This window comes from Callospermophilus lateralis, chromosome 12 (genome assembly GCF_048772815.1).
Source record: "Callospermophilus lateralis isolate mCalLat2 chromosome 12, mCalLat2.hap1, whole genome shotgun sequence".
Taxonomy (NCBI): Eukaryota; Metazoa; Chordata; class Mammalia; order Rodentia; family Sciuridae; genus Callospermophilus; species Callospermophilus lateralis.
In genome coordinates, this window is record NC_135316.1 from 111,042,569 (window position 1) to 111,067,387 (window position 24,819).

General features: G+C 61.5%; 1 protein-coding gene across 12 annotated transcripts in view; it reads left to right on the plus strand.

The window, feature by feature from the left end:
- Mcf2l (MCF.2 cell line derived transforming sequence like) overlaps nt 1–24,819 on the plus strand; it is an 84,827-nt gene that overhangs the window by 43,533 nt on the left and 16,475 nt on the right. For all 12 annotated transcript variants that reach the window (XR_013092866.2, XR_013092867.2, XM_076872314.2 and 9 more), the window contains 12 exons: nt 2,539–2,629; nt 10,108–10,227; nt 12,724–12,840; nt 13,309–13,458; nt 14,255–14,379; nt 15,414–15,528; nt 20,209–20,328; nt 20,680–20,871; nt 21,301–21,492; nt 22,028–22,187; nt 22,892–22,965; nt 23,212–23,288. Coding sequence is in view for 10 of the 12 variants with exons in the window: in XM_076872314.2 (XP_076728429.2) it covers nt 2,539–2,629; nt 10,108–10,227; nt 12,724–12,840; nt 13,309–13,458; nt 14,255–14,379; nt 15,414–15,528; nt 20,209–20,328; nt 20,680–20,871; nt 21,301–21,492; nt 22,028–22,187; nt 22,892–22,965; nt 23,212–23,288 (1,533 nt within the window). In the remaining 2 variants the exon portion in view is untranslated. The remainder of the gene's footprint in view (nt 1–2,538; nt 2,630–10,107; nt 10,228–12,723; nt 12,841–13,308; nt 13,459–14,254; nt 14,380–15,413; nt 15,529–20,208; nt 20,329–20,679; nt 20,872–21,300; nt 21,493–22,027; nt 22,188–22,891; nt 22,966–23,211; nt 23,289–24,819) is intronic.

The window sequence follows — 24,819 nt, forward strand, 5'->3', positions numbered from 1 at the left end:
GTGATCCAGTGTGTTGAGTACAACTGTGCTCACCTGGTGTCCCTGGGCCCTGGAGCTCCGTGCAAAGCTCAGTGCCCCACGGCTGCTTCCCACAGCACTGGGGGACCTGCGGATGGGGGGCGCGCCCCACATGAGAACCCTTCCCCAGCTCACCTCTTGGGCAGCACTCAGACCTCAGGTAGGGTAGCACCTTTGATTCATGGAGGCCAGTGCTCCTGAGCACCAGGGACCCTCAGGAGCATCCTGGAGACCTTTCAGTCCTCATCCCACTGCCAAGTGACCACCTCCCACAGGTCCCAACTCTGTGGCTACATGGTCTTGTCCCTGGGCCCTGCCGTAGCAGCCACCTCCTCCTGCCTCAGCTGCCTCCTCTCACCTCCTCGTTCCCCTTTGCAGTCGACCTAGTGACCACAAGGCAGCAGGACAGCCACTGACCACACATGGCCTTCAGCTCTAAAGTGAAATGTAATGCCCGTGCTCTGTGGCCAGGGGCTCTGTGTGAGTAGCACGGTCTGTGGCATGGCCATCTCAACAGCCACCACCGTCACCGTTGGAGGTGTTGCCAGAGCTTGTCCTCCTGGCCCCTTGCCCCAGAGGAGAGCCACTGCTGTCACCTGCTGGAGACACTGGTGTCCCGCTACAGAGGAGCGGTGGAGATGTGGGCTGGCCTCGTCAGCCAGAGAGTACAGCATCACCTCAGCACGTGGGTGTGCGAGGCCCCTGGGCCCTCTCCCACCCTGCAGCCTGCCGACTGGCACTCCCCAGTGCCTGGCCAGGCAGGGCCCAATGAAGGGCCTCAAGGCCGGAGACCCTGCACAGCTCTGCATGAGTGACACATGCCTCCCAGGTAGGGGCCAGGGAGGGGACTTCTCTGTAGCCTTGTGGCTTCCAGGCCCTGTGTATGGCCCCACCACATGGCCCGTGCCCTTCCTGGGCAAGCCCTCCCTGGCCTCCCCTCCGGCTCCTTTCTTCCAGGAGACGAAGCTCAGTGCCCATCAGGGCACCGCTCCCTGTGCCCCTGTGCTGGACTTCCTGGTCTCTAACCTCCCACTGTGGTGCCAGCACCCAGCAGGCCTGAGCCTGGGGACCTGGGCCCTGGGCTGTGGCTGCCAGGCCCCAGCTGGTTCCCCACTCTTGCTGTGTGGCTTTGGGGTGCAGGCTTCTCTGTGCCTCAGTGCCTCCCCTGTCAATGGTGAGACACCTTGGGGAGTCTGTGCCGGGCTGACGGGCCTCCCTCTCTGTTGTCACCAAGGGGCTTGGAGATGTTGACCTTGGCTGTATGTCTCCCTCCACCAAGCCCCCGCCTAGCCCCCATCTCTGGATGGAGTGGGTCCCCCTACTCCCCATTGGGTCCTGCAGCAAATGCAGCTGGGCAGGCCTTGGGAAATGTGAAGCCCCAGTGTCCACCCCCATGTCTGGCTGCCCTGTGCCTGTGGCTCCTGCCCACCACCACCACACCAGACCTGAGGCCGGCAGAGCTGGAGGAGATGGGCTTTAGAGGCCAGAACAGGGAGGGGGTCTGTCCTGACTCCACTGCTCCACGGACCCTCCCAGGGGAACCAGCCGGGCCCCAGGCTGTTGAGCCACCAGCAGCAGAGGAGCTACTTTGAGTAAAGCTCATGTTTATTCATGTGTCACTGAGCCAGACTGCCCTCCACACGTGCACCCACACCACAGGCCTGGGTGAGCAGTCGGGGTGGACCGTGCTTCATGCCCACGGCCTGCACGTTAGAGCGTCCTGTGGAGCTGTTTCCCCAACTCCCATAAGCGGCTGGCTTGGGCATGTTCAGAGGCGTGGGAATTAGCAATTCGAGTCGGTGCCTTCTGCCGGCCTGCCTTCTTCCTTCCTGCTGTGGATTGGCTGCGCCGGCAGCTGCTGGCACCACACAATTGGCTTGGTGAGAAGTCACCACGGAGGCAGAGCTCCCACACTGTGACTCAGGCTCCTGCCGGGCGGAGCGGAGGGCCGGGAGGCGCTGCACCAGAGGAACGCTGTCCTCTTCACCACCCATGCTGCTGCAGAGGGCCAGCGCCCGCATTGCGCTCCCGGCGGAGGCCCTCGAGCCTCCCGAAGCCTCAGGGCTTTCCTCCCAAGGTCCCGGGGATGCTGCTGGGAGCGACTGTGTAACGTGGACCGACCCAGGGACCCCAGATGCTAGGACGCGTGGGATGTACAGGTCCTAAAACTTGCTTTGAGGGTTTCGTCAGCTGGCCACCCAGGAAAAGACGATGACCAGCCCTTATGGGCCCTAAAGTGCCCAGCCCCAGGAAGATGGCTGTGCGGGTGCTGGGGCTGACATGTCTGTGTCAGGCAGGAGGCGCCAACACCTGCCCTCTTCAGACAGGAGCGAGTGTGGGAGAGTGCAGACGGGCTACACGGGCCCCTGGACACCTGCGCCCGGCCGCAGGCCCCCTGGCATGCACCTGACCCTGCCACGGCAGTGGCTCAGGATTCTAGGAGGGTCACTCGCTGTGAGGCTCCCAGGAGGCTACGTGGGCAGCGAGGCTCTCGCTAACTGCAGCTGTCTCTCCTCTCAGCCTACAGGATGCAGGCATTGGATTCATCCTGGTGATAGACCGAAGGCAGGACAAATGGACCTCCGTGAAGGCGTCGGTCCTGCGGATAGCCGTAAGTGCTCTGCCTCAGTCCTGGCCAGGGCCCAGCACCCTGCCCTCTGCAGTCCATGCTCTGATGCTTGTGTGAAGTGGGAGGGCTCAGCAGTGGGTGGCTGGCTAGCAGGTCCAGCACAGAGTGGGCTGAGCCAGCACTGAGCCCACAAGGGCTCCAGAGATGCCGGGCGTGTGTGTGTGTGTGTGTGTGTGTGTGTGTGTGTGTCTGCTTTCTCCAGTGGCTGGCTCTTAGGGGCTTTTTTAGAATTGCACTAACTCATAAGTGGAGCACAAAAGTCCTGAACAGGCAGATGGCTGAGTACCACAGCCTCCAGGACAGGAGTTGGAGAGTGTACTAACCTCTTTCTAGGTGACTCTTTCCCACCGGGCTCTTGGTTCCTTAGCTCGCACACCAAGAGGCCTTGGCTTTCCTCAGCAACCCACCCTGCACTTGGGGGACCACCTTCACCCCAGGGCTCACAGGCAGGTTCTGAGCGCTCCCTCCACAGCAGAGAAGCCTGCAGCAGGCTTTCCAGAGGCACAGACGGAGTCGGAGAAAGCCCCTGGGTCGTGTTTCCCACCACCGCCTCCCGCCACCACCCACCAGCTCAGTTCCGCACTTCTTCTGAGCTGAGTCCACCCACACTACTTCTCTCAGCTGCAAGGGACCCAGAAAGTTTGGTTGTCTGCCAGCAGGTGCCCAGAGCAGGCTCCCAGGCCTCTCCTGAGGCCTGCGCTCCCGGGGTCCAACCCTCCTGGCACCCGCTCTGGGTTTCGCATCCACGACCTCCGTGATGCTGGCCTCGTGGGCTGTGCGCTGGGTTCTGGTGCTTGAGAGGGACGAGCGCCTCCCACAGATGTCCTCAGGGTCCACCTGTAAGGAAGAGGAGGGGCTGGGGCCTTTCTCTAATCACAGCCCCTGGCCTGGGGCCAGCCTGTGCTGTGCAGCCTCCCTGCACTGCCCCCCTGCACTGCCCTTGCTCTGAGGAGGTCCCTGGAGGGCAAGCCCCCTCCCGACCCTACCTGTTCTGCCCGGGCCGCCCTGGTCTACAGTGGGGTGTGACGTAATCAGCCCCTCCCAGCTCCCACAGCCCAGAGGTCTGGACAGGGCTTCTGTGAGCACCATTTCACAGCCTGCATCCATTTCACCATCTCAGACCTCAGGTGCGTCTGTGCACGCCGCTGCAGCAGGCCCGGGGGTTGGCCAGTCCTGGGTCAGGCACCATGAGGTCCCCAGTTAGGGTGCCCGGTGTTCCCAGGGAAGTCCACACTGGTGAGGGAGTGGCATCCACCTGGTCCACCCCGCTGGTGTGAATGACCATGAGACTTGTCCCAGCGTGATGTGGGCAGAGTCGGCAGGTTGCCCTGACATCCCTGGGGCAGACAGCCGGTGGGCACATTCCTGCTCAGGCCCGCAGGGGTACCAGGCCTCCACCCGCTGGTGTACAGGGCGTCCCCACACCCCTGCCCGCCTGGCTCCTCCTTACCCTTCCCACAGCACCTCCCCAGGTGCCCCCGGCACCCCCTGGGCCCACCTTCTGGAGACGCCTGCACACCTGCATGGTCCTATGGAGGCCTGACACAGCAGTGTGTTGTCCTGGGTCGGTGTTAGGAAGTCCCCAGTGCGAGGCTGCTGTTCTAAACATACAGGAATCTTTTAGAAACAGGCCGCCTGGCTTCTGGGCAGCTGAGCGCCCTGGCCGGGTGCTGAGCTCTGGGCACAGGATGAGCTCAGCTGCTTCCCGCCTTGAGCTTGTGATAGTGGACTCCGGAAGCAACCTGGCTCATCTTTGAAACTTTGTTTTGGAAAATCATAACTGAAAAGTTACTATTTGAGCTTTTTTTATTTGTTTTGCACCATAAAAATACTGATTCTTCCCAGCATTCACAGGCACTGTCTTGGGTAGTGCAGAAGGCAGCGTTTCCCCAGCAACACCGTCCGGAGGGAGGCGCAGGGCTGTGCTGGTGTAAGAGGAGTGACTCTTGGTGCAGGTGTCCTGTACCAGAGCACATTCTGAGTCCCCACCACGCACCATGGAGATGCAGGGGATGAGAAGGGCCCACAGGCAGGGAGGGTGCACAGCATCAAGGCATCGCTGAAGGGGCAGGCGGTAGGCGGGAGCTTGGCCGAGGCTTGGCCAGGGCAGGTCGGCATCTGTCCTGCGCCCACTTCCTAGAGGACGTCATGAACACCGTGCAGAGGGGCTGTGAGCAGCCAGGAGATGTGGCGGGGAGGAGCCTGAGCCAGGGACCCTCTAATGTCACTGGGAGAAACCAGGAAAAGCCCAAGGAGGCCGGGGCACTCAGAGGTCACGCTGACAGGCCCTCTCTTGCTCTGAGGTCGGGGGACAGGGGCAGAAGAAGGTCCTGTCTCTGTCGACATGGTGTGCTGGAGTCCGGGGAGGCAGCCAGGGGGAGTGGCCTGGGATGATTCCTCCGAGGTCTTTATTTAATTTTGGCACCAGAGATTGAACCCAGGGGTGCTTAACCACTGAGCCACGTCCCCGGCCCTTTTTATTTATTTTTATTTTTTTTATTTTGAGACAGGATCTTGATAAGTTGATTAGGACCTCGATAAGTTGCTGAGGCTGGCTTTGAACTTGTGGTCCTCCTGCCTCAGCCTCCCAAGCTGCTGGGATTAGAGGCATGGGCCACTGCACCTGGCTCCTGGGTCTTGGTGCCGTGTTTCAGGGACAGCTCTGTGGACTCTCGTGAAGGATGACAGCCCAGATGGGGACTCTGCCTGTGCCTTCATCCAAGTAGCTGGGAAGCCACCACTTGGCATCGGCCGAGGCCAGCCCAGCCTGTGCTCCATGCAGCTTCCACCAGCGCCTGGCAGAGGGCCGTGGGATGCCAGAGGGCAAGCAGGTGAAGCAGCCTCTCCTGCCCGGGCGCTGGCCACCAGCGAGATCCGCACTTACATAACGCTCTGCGACCACGGGCTATTCTTAGCCATCCGGGCTGCCTCACACGCCAAGCTTTCCCTAATCTGCAGTGTTCTCTTTTCTTTTTTGCATGCCTTGGAATAGAAATAGACGACTCTGGCAGAGCAGATCCTTGTTCCTAAAATCAGACTCCTGTGCTTCTGTCAGGAGCAGAGCATTGTCCATCTGACCACGTATTGGAGACTGACTGGTGTGCTGCCGTAACAGGGTCCTGCACAGGTGGCCTGTCACAGAGAGGGCAGGTGGAGAGACAAGACCCAGAGCAGAGGACCTGGCCCCCCCGGGTCCGTCAAGCCTTGGTTGGAAGTTCAGACAGTCCTGGGGTGAAGGTCTTTTACAAAACCCCTACGTCTGCTCTTGCAGGATGCTACGTCAGAATCTGACTCTCTCCTGCTGTACTGGTGGGGCCCTTCTGGATTCTGTGGTGGATGCCCACATTAATACCTAGAGCCAGCCTGATTCAAACGGAACCTGTGCCTGAGGGGGTGCCAAGAAATTGGGTTTAAGGAGGTTTGTTGTCTGCCTGAGCCAGAGCTGTCTTGCTGCAGTGCCCTCTGAGTGCATTCAGGGTGCCAAGGAAGCATCCAAGGGACCAGGACCTCTAGGTCATCTAGCAAGCAGCACACTGGGCGAGGTGCCATGGTACTGACCGCCACGATGACCCTGCGGGTGCCCGTCACCAGGCTCCAAGGAGAGTGGCAGTAGGGGGAGGAGCACCCTGGGGGAGGAGCCTGAGTGGGCAATACGAGGGCTTCTCGCAGAGTGGACTGGCGGAGAGCCCAGCAGGAAGGCAGTGCTGTCCACAGGGGTGGCCCTCCAGGGCACGAAGGGAGGCTCAGGCAGCAAGGTGGCAGTCAGTGGCTCCGGGGGCACAGGCCACCTAGGAGGAGGCCCCCTGAGGAGGGAAAGCCATGTCTGGAGGTCAGGGAGCTGAAACAACTCTGCAGGACTGGCGTCCATGTTGGGCAGGACCCAGTCATTGCCAACAATGGCCAGGTGACTGCCACATGGGCGTCATGGTGGGAGGGGACTGGCACTTTCTAGGCACACACTCTGCTGTGAGATGCTGCTGACTCACCACTTGGGCTTCAAGGGACCAAGGGACCTCCCATCAGGCTGGAGGGCTGTGACCTCCCCATCACAAGGCTCCAGTTCGTCCCCTGAAGTGGTGGCCCCAGTGGTGGTGCTGGTCCATGCAGAATATTCCGGAAGGCAAGATGGGCAGGAAGGTCTCTCTGGTGTGAAGGGGATTCTTCTTTGGAAGACTGTTTCTTCTTAATGACATTTGTCACTGCCTTAACAAGACGTAACAAGTGGGAGGTCTCAGGCACCCCCTTTCCACCTCTTCCACTGGACTCTGGCACCCGAGGGTCTTAGCCACGGCTCCCGCCACCCTGCTCCACGGGACTCATGCCCTGTATATCCCAAAATTGCTGAAAGAACAGTTTTAAATGTGTCTCCAACAAAAGAGAGGACTAAGGTGTTTAGGGTCTGCTAAACGCATTGCCAGGGTCACCCCACGGTGGCGCCTGTTCTGCCTGCCACCTAGCCATCTGGGAGCTAGTCACCTGGGAGGCCTCCCAGGGCTTCTTTCCCAGCCCCACACGTGGACATCAGTCATCTGCTGGGCTCAGTTTTGTGACATGGAGCTCATTATGCGTGTGGGGAATGCCTGGTGGCCCGAGTTGTTACAGGTGGCTAGAGGTCTGGAGATATGGCCTCCAAGAACACAGGAGAAGAGAAGCCCACTTAACTGAGCACCTTCTCCCTCAGCTTTCAATCCCAGGAGTTTACAGGTCACTTTGGGGGTGGCCCAGGAACTCCACGCATGCCCATCTTTGGGAGCTGACGTTAGAGCTTTGCCACAGAGACACAGTGTGGGGCCGCGGGGGCTCACGGACACAGCGCGGGGCCGCAGGGGCTCACGGACACAGTGTGGGGCTACGGGGGCTCACGGACACAGTGTGGGGCCAGGGGGGCTCACGGACACAGTGTGGGGCCGCGGGGGCTCACGGACACAGTGTGGGGCTACGGGGGCTCACGGACACAACGCGGGGCCGGGGGAGGGGGGGCTCACGGACACAGCGCAGGGCCGGGGGGGCTCACGGACACCGCGCGGGGCCAGGGGGGCTCACGGACACCGCGCGGGGCCGCGGGGGCTCACGGACACCGTGTGGGGCCACAGTGCCCACCCATAGCTCACACTCCCCCGGGCCGTCAGCGTCAGTTCCCCTGCGCACTCAGCTGTGTGTCCCCTCATGCCGATGTACGCCTGTGTGGCCGGTGTAGCCACAGACACTCAGGAAATTCACATGGACCATGGTGACAGTGGCATGGCCAGCAGGCACAGAAGGGCAGTGACCACAGTGCTGCTGTCAGTAGGCTCCCTTGCCTGCCCTCCTGGGGACTCAGGCCAAGGGTCTCATTGTGGCCCTGCTGACGCTGGCCTCGTGCGAGCGTATCCACGCAGACCTCCAGCACCAGGTGGGGCGTCCAGGAATGGACGGCCCGGCCCATTTCCGCCCAGCAAGCTGCTCCAAGTCAGACCCACAGGTCTTTGTTAACGCTGAGACAGACTTTCAAAGGTGTGTTTTTAAACTCGTTATTTTTGGGTACAATCAGAAATGTAACTGGTTAGGTTTCAGGTGCCATATTTGAAATTAAATCTATAACATAAATGTGGCTTTGAGCCCTAAGAAAAGTAGGGTGCTTGTTTGTCTCTGTGTTCACAGGGACTAAACATGCTCTACCACTAAGTTACATCCCACCCTGTCATTTCTTAAGTCAGGGGCTCACCAGTGCCCAGGCTGGCCTGGAGCTTGGAACCCTCCTGCCTCAGCCTCCCGTGGTGCTGGGATCGTGGGTGTGCTGCAGCGTCTGGCTTGGCCAGGACGTCCAAACAGTCTTCCCACAGCAGGGCCTCTGGTTTCCGAGCCTCAGCCTTGAAGGCCCGGGTGCTCTCATTCCATCAGTCTCTGGAACGTTGGGAACCCAGTCAGCACCTATTCTAGCTCCTTGTTGGCTTCCGGCCCTCACCTCCTGCACCCCTCCCAAGTCCATCAGGATCAGCCCCAGAGAATGGACACTGTTTCATGTTGGGTGGAAACCCGTGGCCACTTTAAGACGACTCGATGGTCAAGTAACTTACTACGCCATTGCCCGTGGCTTCGGCACCCCACACCCCGCTCAGCTCTGTTTCTGGGTTGTGATCCTCGGCCCTTCTCCAGCGCTAATACAAATGGTCCAAGTGGCTGGCACATGCAGGTGCATCCGTGCGGTCCAGTGGGTCAGCTGCACAGGGACAGGCCTGGTTTTAGTGCCGAGTCACACGCCACGGGGAGAGCCCAACCCCCTGAGTAGCTCTGGCCAGGAGGCAGGACACCTGCAGTGCAGCCCCTGTGACCTCCTCGTCCAGGTCGCTGCAGGGTCTCAAAGGGCACTGCAAAAGCCTATGTCCTGAGAGAGGTGTCCTCGGTCATTCACTTCTGACCTGCTGCTAGACTCCGGCTCACGGGCCCAGAGCTCTGTCCCTCCGGCCAGTGTGGCCGGGCCACCAGCGTTGGCTCAAATGTCTAGTGTGGCCCGGCCCAGGGTCAGCTTTAGTGGTGAGTCGGGTCCTGGCCCGTCTCGGTGTCCTCTGCTGCCCCCATGTTCAGGCCTCAGGGTTGAGCGCTCTTTCCCACCTCTTTGTTCTGCGAGTCTCTTGCCTGGTCATCCAGAGAGCAGACTCTGCCCTGCAGATTCCCTGTGGGCCTGGGTCTCCCTGGATCTCAGCACCTGGACCTGGTCCAGCATCTGAGACAGGCTCCCTGTGCGTCCTGCATGGCTATGCCACTGTGTCTCACTCTGCCAGGCACCAGCCAGGCTATGTGGCCCTCCCCAAGTGTGCCATGGCAGACCCATTTCCAGGTGGAGAAACTGAGGCACAGAAAGTAAAGTGATGTCCCCAAAGTGACATGCCTCGTGGTGACCAGGCACACTGTGGCCACTCAGGGGGGTGTGCTCGCGAGGGCGTAGACGGTCTTATTTCTGTGTCAGGTGGTGAATATCTATTCTCTGTAGCTGTTTTTGACTCGTTTTCCTCCAGTTTCCTGGATTGTTGTAACAAAGTGCTACAGATTGATGGCTCACTCCGAAGTCCACTCTGCCCTCTGGAGGCTGGGGTGTGGGGTCTAGCGCCACAGAGCTGGTTCCAGGGAGCGTGTCCAGGCTCCCTCTATTAGCCACAGGGGTGGCCTGCAGCCCTGAGGTTCCTCGCCCACAGGAGCATCCCTACTCTCCGCCTGCATCTTCACAGGCTCTCCCTGTGTGTGTCCAGCCCCTTCCTCTGCACACAGTCACAGTTGTCCGGCTCCCCAGTGACTGCTGGCCTCTGGGAAGACCCCACCTCTGCAGGGCTGGGCCTGGAGACACCCCGTGACCCTGTAGCCGCCCTGAGTCTTTAGTCATGACCAGCATACACGAGCCCCCCATGGTCAGCTGCACGTGTAGGTGGGACCCTGTGGCCCCAGCTATCCACAGAGATGGCCCAGGCCCTTCTCCTGTCCCGCAGGCCTCTTTCCCAGCAAACCTGCAGCTGGTCCTTGTTCTCCGCCCGACGGGGTTTTTCCAGCGGACTCTCTCCGAAATCGCCTTCAAGTTCAATAGAGATGACTTTAAGATGAAGGTGCCGGTGAGTACCCAGGACCCCATGCTGTCAGGAGCCCTGTGGCCTGGCTCCTCCTCCGCTGCCCCCACCAGGGCTGCAGGTCCCCCACTCAGCCAGGGCCTTGGCTGGGCCACCTGGAGAGCTCCCTTGGAGAGCAGCTAGAACTAGGACGTCCTACTCCTAGCCCATGAGCTAGGAACACAGCCCAGGTTCTGCCCGGGCCCAGGAAGAGGGCTGGGGTAAAGGGTGCGAGTGTCCCCCAGGGAGCCCAGGCTCCCTGCACCTGCACCAGCCCAGCAGGCCTCCCTGTGTCACCCTTGTGCCGCCCACAGAAGGGACGCTGAAGCCCTGCTGCACCGTCCTCTGAACACAGGCTCTGGGGAGTCCTGGACACCTGTGCGTCCTGGAGGCCTGGTGGTCAGCCACTCAGTGCACTCCCTGCGGGCAGCTGTCCAGGGCCGCTGGGCAGCAGCCCTGTGAACGCACTTCTTTCACAAACAGAGCAAGAGTCAGGGGCTAGGCCAGGCCCCGCAGGATACCCCAGGAATGCCACCCAGATGGCTTCAGGGAAGTGAGGAACCCAGGGAGTGGGGCACTGGGACAACTGTTCCAGGGCCACAGGCAGAGATGCCACTCTGTCCCACCCCACTGGCCCCTGCTGCCCCTCACATGCTGCTCCCGGGCCGTCCTCTGCTCTGGACAAGCAAGAGCCCTTCTCTAAGCAGAATGGAGAGTGTGAGGCCTGAACCCTCCTGTCCCCATCTGTGTGCCTGGCCCTATCCGCCCCCACAGTGGTCCTCCCTGAAGGTCACCCATGCCCAGAGGCTGTCGTGGACCAGTGAAGGGACAGGCCGTCATTCTGCAAAGCCCAAGGCCCGGTGAGGCTGCCTGGGTCTGGGTGGGCCAAGCCGTGGGGCCTGGGAGCAGCGGGCTCCGTCTGAAGTGCTTGGGACCTGCTTCCTGAGCTGATGAAGGGCAGAACCCAGGTGGTGCCTCTGGCCCAGTAGGGCAGGCAACCTGTCTGTGGCCTTGTGATGCACATCACCGAGGGCGGCCTCTTCCCGACGTTGGGCGAGTGAACCACGGTGACAGCAGACTGCGCCCTGGCATGTGTCACAGGAGCAAGACAGGTGGCCTGCTGTCCCTGTTGGGCTGCTCTGCCGACTGGCACCTCCTGTGTGTTAGCAGGTTGTCAGGACCGGCCCATGGAAACCATCTCTGGCATCTGCAAACTCCCAGGCCCTCTTTAGATGGGTCTTTGGAATTGCAGCAAGGTCGTCTGAAGGACGGTCTGCTGCAGGGCTGTGTATGGAGAGACTCGTAAGCCCAGCTGCGGGCTCCTCTCCCCTCATGGTTGAAAACACACAATTCCTGGACAGGTTGTTACTGAGAGGCAGAAGTCGTGGAGGAGGGGACCGTGTCCCCCAGCTGCCCGGTCTGTCTGGAAGGGGACCATGTCCCTGGGCTGCCCAGTCTGTCTGGCATGCCAGCCCTGAGCCAGGGTTATCTGGCAGCAAGTGAATAATTTCATTAGAACAAAGAGAGAACGTGAGCTCCACTGAGGAGTGTTTCTAGGCGAAGCTGAGACTCGAGTGCATTTGTAGCGGCCACAGGCCAGACAGGGTCCTCCACGTGGCACCTCCCAGCCCGTCTCTGCAGTGCAGCTCCGCTGTGGCCACCCTGTGCCACCTGGGCCTCCGCAGCACCCCACCCTCACCTGCCCAATGCCAGTGGCACTTCCCCTCTGTAGCAACCCTAAGTATCTCCAGGCTCCTCAGATGTCCCTGGGAGCAAATGGACCCCAGACAAGAGCCCCCCTTCCAGCCAGTGCACTGGCTTAATAATACATGACGAGGTGTCCACTGACATGTCAGCTGAGCCTCCGCAGACCTGGCCTGTGGTGCCCATCTGCCAGCTTACGAAGCCCAGTTGACATTTCCATCTGAAACGCGTGGACTGGAGGACCTGAGAAAGGGAAGAGGCATAGAGGGACGTAAGACAAGCCGCGCCGAGGAGTCCACTCGGCCGTTGAGCCACAGGGTCCCACGGAAGGGGAGCTCGGGGGCTGTCAGCCACTCCCCAGTGTGGTAGCCTGACTCTGGGGCTGTCGATCCCGTCGGCTCCCATCAGGACCTCGTGGTGTATCCAGCGGCAGAGGGACGAAGGTTTCCTTCTCTGCATGAGAGCGCTGTTGGCTGGCATGCCGAGTGTCCCTTGCAAGACACCCATCACATGTCATTGTCCCTGCCTGCCAGGCTCTCTGTTGAGCCTCTGCGTGTTCCTCAGCGGCACCTGGTCAGACCCATCACTGGGTGCCCACTTTGCGGATGAGGAGGTGGAGACAGAGGGAGTAAGCGGCTCGCCCGGTCAGCCAGCTGCAGGGTGGAGCTGGGATCAGACCCCGGCTTCTCTCCTGCATGGCCGTTCGCCACCAGCTGTGCCGTGGCCGCGGCCTCCAGGGCAAGTGGCCGCCGCCCCAGTATGCAGGGTGTCCTCCTCACGGGCTTCTGTGTCCTCCAGGTCATAATGCTGAGCTCAGTGCCAGAACTGCACGGCTACATCGACAAGTCTCAGCTGACCGAGGACCTCGGAGGCACCCTGGACTACTGCCACTCCAGGTGGCTGTGCCACCGCACGGTGAGTGGGTCTGGGGGCTCTGGGGGCTGCGTCCTTGCTGACCCACAGCCAACCCAGCAGAGCTGCCTTTTCCAAAAACACATTCCCATTACCAAGTTTTCTTCCCTGAGAATGAGGAGATGGTCTCAGTGGACCTTAGTCATCATGAAGAAATGGCATGAGTAATAAGTTTGGGAGTGGCTTTATCTGGGCTTGGAGCAAGAGAAGACAGAGAGCCCCAAACCGTGGGTTGTGTATTGTGACTCTCACACTTCTCTCCACAGGAGGGAGGGAGGCAGGGAGCCCTGCAGCACGGATGACTCTAGGGGTGCCCGTGCTTGTAGGGCCTGCCGGGTACGTTTCTGAGGACTCGCAGGAGGGCGCTTGCTGGCCCAGGTGCCTCTGCGGGCTCTCCCCTTCTGAGGTGGTCAGGTGTCTGCTTTCAGACCGTACTGGCAGGTCTCCCTGACCTGTTCTCCCTCCTCCCAGGCGATCGAGAGCTTCGCGCTCATGGTGAAGCAGACGGCTCAGATGCTGCAGTCCTTCGGGACTGAGCTGGCGGAAACAGAACTGCCCAATGACGTCCAGTCGACCAGCTCAGTGCTCAGCACCCACACCGAGAAGAAGGACAAGGCGAAGGTACTCTAGCACAGGGGCTGAGGTCAGACCACGCAGCCCTCCTCCCATGGACGTGGGGTGTGGGGCAGCTCAGGCAGACCAAGGCGCGAGGGCTCTGGGTCCTCCCGGCACCAGGGAGCGCCAATCACACCCTCCCAAGCAGCCCAAGCACAGGCCACGCATGTGGTCACGGCGGGGGGTGGGGGGACTGTGCATCCGCTCCTGTCCAGCAGGGGCCATGAACCCCGAGTCCCAACAAGGACAGGTTGGAGGCAGGCCACTGCGTCTCCAGTCCTCCGCCAGAGGGTGCACCAGGCAGGATTCCTGCCCAGCTCCCTCACCAGCAGCCACTGGGCGGTGGAGACAGAGGGAGTGAGCCACTCTCTAAGTGCCTGGCTCTCGCGTGCCACTTGGCTTTCTGGGGTGAATACATCCTGTGTCACTTGCGCCCTGGTCAGTGTCATGTTGACAGCTTTGAAACAACAGTGCCGGTGGCTGTGACCTGCTGTGTCCACGGGCTGCACCCATCTCTGCCAGGTGGACTGTCATTCCGAGCCCGGCCTTGTGCCCCGCATAGCAAGGCGACCGTGGAGAGGGAGGGCAGGGGCCAGGTTTCAGTTACCTTCCCGTTCCCTGACGCCCAGGGACCTGCAACCCTACCCATGCCAGCAGGCATGCGAGTCGGCCCCGCCTCCCTCCTGCCCGGGTGTGAGTGGGACTTGGGAGCAGCAAGCCGTGCAGGATGCCCAGGTCTGCTGGCTCCCGCCTGCGCTGAGTGCCCCCTGCGGGCTGCAGTGTGAGGCTGCCTCCCCCACAGGAAGACCTGCAGCTGGCCCTGAAGGAGGGGCAGCGCCTCCTCGAGAGCCTCAGAGAGCCCCTGGCCGAGAGCTCCGCGCACAGCGTCAACCAGGACCAGCTGGACAGCCAGGCCACCGTGCAGAGGTGAGGCCCAGCACCCTCCCTTGCCCTGCCAGGCCTGGGCAGCAGAGCCCACACAGCCTCCGTGGACCTAAGAGCCCGGGGTGGACCCCATACCCTCCTGTGGCTGGGAGAGACACTGGAGGGGCCTGGGAACAGTGCCTGAGGCTTCCCACCCACAGCCCAGGCCTCGAGCTCAGCCTCTGCTGAAACGGGCATCTTTCACTGCAGAGGGTGGGACCTGTGCATTTCCCTGGGTCTCAGCCTGGGACAGGGCAGGGCAGTGCACCCCACAGTGGCACAATGGAGGCCTCCTGGGTCTCAGCCTGGGACAGGGCAGGGCAGTGCACCCCACAGTGGCACAACGAGGCCTCCTGGGTCTCAGCCTGGGACAGGGCAGGGCAGTGCACCCCACAGTGGCACAACGGAGGCCTCCTGGGTCTCAGCCTGGGACAGGGCAGGGCAGTGCACCCCACAGTGGCACAACGAGACCTCACGGTGCTTGGGTGTCGTGAGCCAGGGTGTCGTCCCCTGAAGTGAGGAGGGGCCCGAGCACCTGTGTGGAGCCTCCCCAGCAGTGCCATGGCCGCAGCCCACCTGGCACGGAGGCGGATTCTCCTGGATTTTGCTGCATGGTCTTCTCCACCTGGCCCTGGTCACATGCAGAGTAGGCGTGCTGTGCTGGGGACATGGGAGGCTCATGGAGGATCCCCACCTAGAGCTGGTGCAGGACCCACCGGAGGTCCAGCCAGCTCTGTGGTGGACACCTCCTCAACTTCCCGAGGAATTAGCGTCCTCATCTGTCAAGGAGGCCATCCGAGAACACCAGCAGGTGGGCGTGGGGAGGGCCAGGTGACCAGGTCTTACCAGAGCTGTGCTGGGAGCCGGGGTCCCCAGGTCCCGAGGACAGCGGCAGCAGACACTGGCTCCACCCTGCCCACACCTGCCGGTTGCAGCCCACTCCTCCGCTCTGCTCGGGTGAAGGGCCCAGGCCAGGCCTTGGAGATGAGGCCGCCCCTTGTGGCCCTGGAGCCTCTCACCCACTCTCCTCTCCCCAGGCTTCTGGCCCAGCTGAATGAGACCGAAGCTGCCTTCGATGAGTTCTGGGCAAAGCATCAGCAGAAGCTGGAACAGTGCCTGCAGCTCAGGCACTTTGAGCAGGGCTTCCGCGAGGTGAGTGCGAGCTGCAGGCGGCTGCAGGCCACGGGGCTGAGAGGCCAGGCTGCAGGCTGCGTCTGCCCACAGCACACCTCCAAGAAGCCTGGGCGCTGCGTTCTGCAGGGACCCGAGGAAGGCTTCCAGAGCAGGAGGTGCTTCTATCCCACGGTTTTCTTAGGATAGGTACAGGTCTGCTTGCGGTTGTAAGGAGCAGCCCAGGTGGCCCCTGGGCCTTTGCCCAGCTCCCGTGGCGACCACCTGCAGCAGGGCAGGGCAGCCAGGACACAGGATCCTGCCCCTGTAGTCACACTGCCTCATCCCTTCTCCCACCGCTGTGGCCTCCCTGAGTGCCCCTGGGGACTGGCTTCTCTCAGTGCCGTCCTCTGGAGGGTCGCCCAGGTTGGGCGTGTGCCCTTCCTGTTGATCCTGAGTGTCCGCCACGGTCATACGCACCCTCGCCATCCACCTGCTGGACTTGGAGTGCCCCTGGGGCTCTGCTGCTGTGGACACCCACACCCTGGCGCTGGTAGGGACACAGTCTAGAGACTGCTCAGAGGGACACACGTCCAGTGTCAGAAACCGCTGGTTTCCAGAGGCGCCACGACACTCAGGTCCCACGGTGGCCTGAGCAGTCCAGTCTGCCCACGTCCTCACCAGCCTTCCCCTCACATGGGCGGTTCTGTGGGCGCTGGTGGCTCCGCGGAGTCCGCCGACTTGAGCATCTTCTGCTGGGCACACTTCCTCCGGCGCCCCCTGGTGGAGGTCCCCGAGAGCCACGGCCCTGCCCTGCCTGGATGGTTTGCGTGAGTTCCTCTTCTCCTGCTCAGGTCTGAGAGTTCTCTGCGCCCCGCAGATCCTAGCGCCTGGTCGGATCCTGGTTCGCACATGTTCCCCAGCCGGGACCTTGTTCTCTGTTTTCCTAATAGGACCTTTTATATTGTTTTAATTTGATGACATCCGACTTTCCTTTTATGGATCACACTTTTGGTTTTCAATTGCAAATGTGTCCCCCTAAGCTGTGTTTCCTGAATTCTGTGTTTCCCCGCTGAGGTCCTTGGTCTGTGTTTTGAGAACCAGAGCACGGCTCGTGTCCTCCCCTGGGTGTCCAGTTGCTCTGCGCTGCTTGCTGGACAGCCTAGCTTCCTTACCTTCCATTCGGGTTTTTAAACAGTCTTGTCTATTTCTACAAAAAGCTTTGCTGGGAATTGTGTTAGGCCTGCATTTGGGGGTGTGGCGACGTCTCCGAGCCTCCCAGGCTGCCCGCAGTTGTCCTCACCACCGGTTGGATTGACGTCTGTCCTCAGTGCGTGCAGTCCTCAGCACCCTGGGTCAGGACAGTCGGGTGGTGTGTTCCATTCCAGTGCGCGTGGTCACTGCTGGGTGTAGGGATGAGGGTGCGCTGCGACCCCACTGGACGCCTACTCCAGCATTCTCTGGGGAGCCCGAGAGTCTCGATCGTGTTTGTGCAAAGACGGACGCTTCGATTTCTTGCTCTTTGACTTTTACACTTTTTATTTCTCTTCCCGTGACGCTGACCAGAGCTTTCCTCCACTTGGATGAGAGTGGTGGGAGATAGGAGTGGACGTCCTGGCCTTGCCTCCAGGCCCAGGGAAAGCATCTGGTCTCCACTGTGGGTGCCCTCTGTCAGGTTGAGGAAGCGTCCCTCTAGCCCTCTTCTGTGAGAGATTTTAAAATCATAAAGGGATGCTTAATTTTATCAAATGCTTTTTCCCCGTTGATTGAGATAATCATGTGATTTTCATATTATAACCTGTTGATATGACTAATTGTATTGGTTGATTTTCAAATTCTGGATCAGCCGTGCATCTCTGAAACACAACTACTTGGTCATGGTGTGTAATCATTGTAGGTGTTGTTTAGTTATTGCTGGAGTATATTTGAGAATATTTTGTTAAGAATTTCTGCGTCCATATTCATGAGGATGGAGTTGTTCTATGATTTTTTTTTCTTTCTTTTTCTCTTTTTTTTAAGTACCATGGGTCGAACTCAGGGCCTTGCCCATGCTAGGAATTGCTCTACACTGAGCTGCACGCTACCGCTTTTTTTTTTTTTTTTTTTTTTTTGAGATAGGGTCTCACTCAGTTGCTGAGGCTAACCTGGAACTTGCCATCCTCCTGCCTCAGCCTCCCAAACTGGGGTTCCAGGGGTTCACCGCCATGCCTGGAAGTCCACAGTTTTCTTTATTCTATTTTCCCCCTTTCTTACAACTGTCAGGGTAGTGTCGACTTCACAGGATGAGCTGGGCCGACCCCTGGTCTTAGGTGTTCTAGAGGAGAGTCACAGAGGGTTACCTTCACGGTTGGGGGCAGTGCTCCGGGACAGCCTCCCACAGCAGGAGACGTCCTCACAGCCTGCTGTGTCCGCCCAGCTCACCCTGGAGGGATGTGCAGCCTGCCTGGGACTGGTCCTCTCCGTCCCTCGTCTGGGGCTGCTCCTGCCAGCTTCCCTGGCTGCTCCTCGGGCCCCTGCGCTCAGGCCTGCGGTGGCTGGTTCAGCCTCTGGTCTTGGTTGCCACGTTCTCTCCCTCGGTGTTGCTGGGGCCTACGCACTCGTCTTTCAAAGACCAGGTCTTTACTTCACCGGTTTCTCGGTTGCTCCCTGTTTGGGGTTTAATCGATTTCCTGTCTTATCCTTATGAATCGTTTCTCCTGATGGCTTTGAGTTTATTTTAGTTTTCTCTTTCTGGGTTCTTGAGGTGAGAGCTTACACTATTTATCTGAGGATATTCCTCTTTTCTGATGTGCACATTTAAATCTCCCCTGAACTTGCTCTCGGAGCCTCGGGTGACTTGCTGGTGTTGTGGGCTCCGTTCCCACAGGATCAGAGAGGTTCCTCTGATGTCCAGCATGGCTGCTGTGACCAGAGAGCAACACCAGTTCTTGGTGGCCCAGGACACAGACCCCCACGCGAGTCCCAGTGGGCACTTGGAGGGGGGTGTGTCGTGTGTCCTGTCATCGGGCGGAGCGTCCCTGCACATCTGCAGGGTCCCACTGGCTGCTGGACGGGGTTCGGCCGCCCCGTCTGGGGGATGTGAGCCGTCCAGAGGTCCTTGCAGCCGGCCCCACAGCCTCTGCTCACACTGTGCAGCTCTGCCGTGCGGCGCACTTGGGCTTCCGTGTCACGGTCACAAGCTGCCCGGCTCTGCCTCCCATGTCCCACACCTCCTGCCTCCCCTGGGGCCGGGTGGCATGTTCCTGTCCTTCCGCTTCTTCCTTCCCCTTCTGCTGTGGCTGAGGTGAGAGTCTCATGCGTGGGCTCGAGTGGTTGTGTTTCTCCTGCTGCCCAGCTGAGGGTGCTGGCCAGGTGTCCTGCGTCTGGCCTACGCCTGCGCTCTGTCCCCGGGCTTTGCTTTCACAGCAGCCTTGTGTAGAATCCGCTCAGCTGTCTGCAGGGGTTTCTCTTCACAGCTCTGTGGCCGTTGTCTGGGTGCTGAGCGGTGGTCTCACCGCACACGTGCCATGTCGTCACTCATGGCCCACCACACGCACACAGGTTGGCCGGCCGGGCCGCGTCCCCCACCCCCCATCGCCCCTTGCTTGCCGTGCATTGACCTTGAACCGCTGCTCTGAGCTTCTGGACCCTCATCAGCACAGGACGAGCTCGGGCACATACCCAGGGAGCCAGGAGGGAGGCCTGTGGCCCTCACGCGTCTCCACGTGTTGGCCCCCCGGAGCCTCGGCTGAGAGGGGACCCTGCCTTCCCAGGAACATGTAGCTGCCAGGACTCCGACCACTTCCTGTGCTCCCAACGTGGCCTCGGTGTCTGCTTCTGGCTGGGAGCCCTGGGAAGGCTCACCTGCAAGCCTCGTGCCCGTGCGTGCTCACCGCTCTCCCTCCCCTGCTGCCCACGTGGCCTTCTCAGGAGCCGGGCCTGGGATGCGCTGCTGGGGGATCGGTCAGCACCCTGCCCACCTGGTCTGTGGGTTGGAGACTCAGGCCAGCAGGATCAGCACCATCCCACCAGCCCTTCCCCAGGGCCCACCATGAGCCAGGTCTGGTCGGGTCCAGGCAGGAGGATTCCTGTCGCCTCGGATCTTCATTCCGGTGGAGCCCGGGGAGGAGCAGACCCCGTGGCCGTAAAGACATTAGACACCGGGCATTCAGGGCAGAGTGCCAGTGGAGGACAGGCAGAGCCATGGGGCAAAGCGGCTCAGGTTCCCGCGTGGCTCCCGGGAGCCAGGCACAGAGGTGGTGCTAAAGAACCAAGGGCCGCAGGCAAGGAGCAGGGGCCGCCGTCCCCCAGCGCTGCGGTGTGTCAGGGCCAGAGCCTGCCCTCCGCCTTCAGCCCTGGCTGTCTGGACCGTCACCCCGCAGCCACAGAGGCCTGTGCACCCTGGGTCTCAGGACCAGCTCCTGAGAGCTGGGGAGAAGCGGGCAGCCTTCCACACATCAGGGTGTGCAGCCTGCCATCTTCCTGCCTGTGCCAGGCGGGAAGGAAGTGAGCCATGGGCTCTCCTGTGCACGCCAAGACCTGTGGGGGCGAGGAGGACACCCACGGTGCCTGGCCCCAGGGGCCCCACGAGCATCAGCTGAGGAGCCTGTGCCCCTCTGGCAGGGCCATGGGCAGGGCCACCCAGAAGGTCCCGCAGCCCCTGGCTGCAGACTGTTCCGAGCCTGGCGTGCCCAGATGGGGCTCCCCGCTCCCGGGCTCTCTGAGACAGCCTCTCCATTGCAGGTCAAAGCCACCTTGGACACGGTGTCCCAGAAGATAGCCACCTTCACTGACGTCGGCAACAGCCTGGCCCACGTGGAGCACCTGCTGAGGAGCCTGGCCAGCTTTGAAGAGAAGTCCAGCGTGAGAACCAGGCCTGGGCGTGGGGTGGGGGAGGTGCCCGAGCTGCAGGGGGTCAGGGCCTGGGCTGTGCTGCCATCCAGGGGGCACCACGGCAGGGGTACGGGGACCCCATGGTGCTCACCTGCACGTCAGGTGCACGGCCTCCTCAGGGACCCCGACACACGTCCCTCTGAATCCATTCTCAGAACCCTGTGCCCCCTCTGGGCCAGGTCTCTGATGCCTGCCCCCCGGAGCCCAGCCTAGCTTTGGGCGTGAGGTGGCCTTCAGTCACCTGTAGCGGCATGACATCCCTCCCACAGCCAGCACCAGCACTGAGGGTCAGGTGTTGACCTGGGTGGCTGTGTCCCGCAGGTGGCCGTGGAGCGGGCCCAAGCCCTGGCCCAGCAGGGCCAGCAGCTCATCGAGAACAAGCACTACGCCGTGGACTCCATCCACCCCAAGTGCGAGGAGCTCCAGCACCTCTGCCACCAGTTTGCCACGGAGATCGGCAGGAGACGGGGGCTTCTCAGCAAGTCCCGAGAGCTGCACGGCCTCCTGGAGACGGTAGGGGTCAAGCCACACGCCCCGGGCCACTGACCCCTGTGCTGGACTGGTCAGGCACTGGCTGAAGAGTCCCCTCGCCCTTCCTCTCTGTGTTCCTCCTCCTTGTCACCTAGAGGGTCAGGTCCACACAGAGTTCTGTTCCCGCAATTCTCTTGCCACAACAATGATTTACTTAAAAGGACCGGAAACTTGGTAGCCTGGTCAGTTCCACCAGTCACCTTCCTCCTCTGAGGGAGTCCAGTCCTGGGAACCCACCGGGCTCTGCAGAACACGCTACCCCTGCAGTGGCCCTTTGTACTTAGTGGTAGAAGAATCAGGGGTCAGTGCCTGGACCCTCCTGCAGGTGTATCGGTGGACAGAGGCGAGGGAGGAGGGGGGGACGTGGCAGGTGGGAACCGTGCACCTCTGACCGCAGTGCTCTGCTTGCAGTCCATGAAGTGGTGTGACGAGGGCATCTACCTGCTGGCCTCCCAGCCGGTGGACAAATGCCAGTCTCAGGACGGCGCCGAGGCTGCCCTTCAGGAGATTGAGAAGTTTTTGGAGACTGGTGTGGAAAATAAGATCCAGGAGCTCAGTAAAATTTACAAGGAGTACGAGACCATCCTCAACCCAGACCTGCTGGTAATGCAGCCTGTCCTGTCCTCGGCGCCCGGGTGGGGGGTCGTCTGCAGGCGTTTGAAAGAAATGTTCAGTTCACGACCAGTAGATGGCGTGAGGAGGGACGTGCAGAGGCGGCGGTCACCCCGCTCTGCCTTGCGTTCAGCGCAGAAGTCACCCATGCCACCTGCACAGTGGCCCCTGCGTCCCACCAGACGCCCCCTGTGCTGGGTGCGCTCTTTATGAAGTAGCTTCCTCTGGACCCCAGCCTGCCCGAGGACCTCCTGACGCCGCACAAGCAGCCCCTGTATCTCCCGGGCCCCACCCTCTGGGGCCCAGAGACATTCATTCCACCTCCCACGGCTGGCCCTGCCAGCTCTGGAGAAGGTCCCCAGTAGAGCTTCTGGTGTGCGTCCTCAGTGATCAGGACTCAGCGTGGTGTGGCCACGCCATCTTACACACAGACGGGTCTCTGCACGCTGAGGCACGTTCCCATCGGACGGGGGTTCTTGGGGGCTGGTGTCGACACTGCAGACCCTTAGCAGCTCTGTCCTCCCAGGATCATGTGCAGAAAGTCTTCCAGAAGCAAGAGAGCATGCACGAGATGTTCCACCGCAGGCAGGCGAGCCTGAAGAAGCTGGCGGCCAAGCAGACCCGGCCCGTGCAGCCCGTGGCCCCCCGGCCAGAGGCGCTCACCAAGTCGCCCTGCCCCTCCCCAGGTGCAGCCACCTCGTGGCTCCTCCCTCCCCAGCGGGCCTCCAGTCCCATCAGCAGTCTGACTGGGCTCAGGTTTATGGGGACTCAGCCGCACTCTTCCTTTGCTCTGAGAGAGTGCAGAGTTCTAGGAGAACTAGAGGGTCTCTCCCCAACCTAGCCGTGTCCCAGACTGTGCCAGCCAGAGGGCTCCACGGCCTGCCAACCCCCGCATCCCAATCCCAAAAGAGCCCTTCTCCAGGCCAGGGCAGGCACCACGCCACTTCTCAGGGTCTTTCCCGCCTCTTCCCTGCATCAAAAGCACTTTCCCGCCCCCCGATGGGTCTTCTCAGAGGATGCCAAGAGACGAGTGGTCCTGGGAACCTCTGCCTGGCCTCGGGTGTCTGCACACCAGTCAGGAACCCCTACCAGGCCTCCAGCGCCAGGCCCACCTCCCTGGTGTGGGCAGAGGGACTGTTCCTGGGCTGGGGGCTCCAGGTGGCCACACCCCGAGCTCCCTTCCTCTCACCCACCCTGCTCCCCATCAGCTGCAAGCGCCGCTGTCCCAGGGGCTGTGGAGGCTGGTCAGCGGGGCTGTCCCTTCTTTCCACCCCAGCCAGTTTGTCACTGTGTCCACCCCCTTGTGGCTTCTGTCCTTTCCTGGGGCCTTTTCCTTGTGTCCCCCTCCCCAGGCAGAGCTAACGCCCCTTCCCCACCTCTTCCAAACCAGGCTCCTGGCGGGGATCTGAGAACTCTGGCTCTGAAGGCAGCGCGCTCCGGAGGGGACCCTACAGGAGGGCCAAGGTGAGGCTGCCCGCACCGCGACCTCAGCCCCATCTCGATGCCCAAGGCCATGGCTTCCCAGGGAAGGGCCTCAGCTCCTCCTGTGCCAGCCCCAGCCTCATGGCTTGGCCTCCAGCTCTGCAGCCTGTGGGGCTCCTTCTCCTCCGACGCCCAGACGGGAGCTGGGCAGGGCCCTGGCTTTGGCCATTGGTCCTTGAGGTGCTCCCACTGATTCTCAAAGCTGACTCGCTGTTCTTCTCTCCTCAGAGTGAAATGAGTGAGAACCGGCAGGGCCGGGGCAGCTCCACAGGGGACGAGGAGGAGGGCCTGGCCATCCTGCGCAGGTGGGTCACAGCTCTCCTCCGGCACCCCAGGTCTGGGTGTGGTGAGTGGAGGACGGTGCAGAGCAGAGCAGGAAGGGAGCAGGAGCGTGCAGAGTGGGGCACACATGTGGCTGTGACTGCACACACAGATCCCGTGTGGCCTTTGGACAGCTCCACTGGCTTCTCCTGACCGGGCCACCTGTCGCTTCGGAGGATTTCACCCTCCACTGAGCTGGCCGCCCACCTGCCCCCACAGAGGCTGCAGGCCCCTGGGCTTGTGCCTGGGCTTGTGCGTCCCAGGCCAGGCTCTGAGCTCAGACAAACCCCACAAGGACCCACCGTCCCTCCACCTGCCGCGAGGCTCAGCGGCCAGGACTCCCTTCACTAGCACCCTTCCTGTTCCCACCAGGTTCAGTCCCCTGACCTGGCGTCCACCTGGCCTCTGAGGAGGCCGTGTGTGGCATGGGGCAGCCTGGGGCGAGCACTGCCCCAGGGGTGTCAGGGATCGGGAGCCGCGTGCCTTACGCCCCTGGATGGCCAGTGTCGGCCACGTGCTATCTCCTGGGCCGCCCTGCGGGGGCCACAAAAAGAAGGAAACCGCTGGGGCCCAGTTTTGAGGGAGAGGAGGAGTGGAGCCAGGGAGAGACCCCGGCCATCCATGACCACTCCACTTGCCACCAGCTAAGGGGGAGCCTCGCCAGGGCACAAGGCCAGTACGTCCCTGCAGCAGCCATGGCCCCAAGGGCAGCGCAAGCAGGTAGGCGTGGCCAGCGAGGGCCCGTGGCTGAGGTTTTGTCATTAGTGGCCACACACTGCCAGAGCACTGTGGAGGGCAGCACGGCCCTGGACATACCTCCTGGAGCCCTTTGTCCCCAGGGACCCAGGTCCCAGGTTCATGAACTATGGTGCAGTCAAAAAGCACCTCCCTGTCTTGACCACTCAGCTTCAAGGGAGGACGGCTGGGGGGCCAAGCACTCCAGGTGGTGACCAGAGCCAGGCAGCGGAGCACAGGAGGTTGAGTGGAAGGAAGCCGTAACCCACAGTGCAGGACGGTCAGTCCAGACCTGGTGGGCACATCAGCAGTTAGAAGGAAGCCAACCGATGGTGTGCAGGACAGCCTGCTGACCAGTGCCCTGGACGTCTGCACTCTCCCTGTTCACCCTGAGCAGGCTGCCAGGGGACCTTGACCTGGCTCCTGTAGATCACTGTGACTCCAAGTCAGTCTGGAGAGTCTCCTGGGGCCACAGGGACAAGCAGAGGGCAGGGTGTCCCCAGCACCCACCGCAGAGCCCTCTGAAGGGGTGGAGGACAGACACGTGGAAGCAGACTGAAGCGGCCCAGCGAGGGACAGACCTGCCGCTGCTGCCTCTGGCAGAGGGGAGAAGGGGCGTGGGAGAGGCTTGCAGACAGAGCACAGGCCGGAGATCAGACGCCTGCGCCCTGCAGGGAGGCCCAGGTCCCTCCCTCCCACCACGTTCACACGCAGAGTGGGGGCCTTCAGTGCTGCCGGTGCTCACATGGACCTCACCCAAGTGCATTCCGGGGCCGTTGA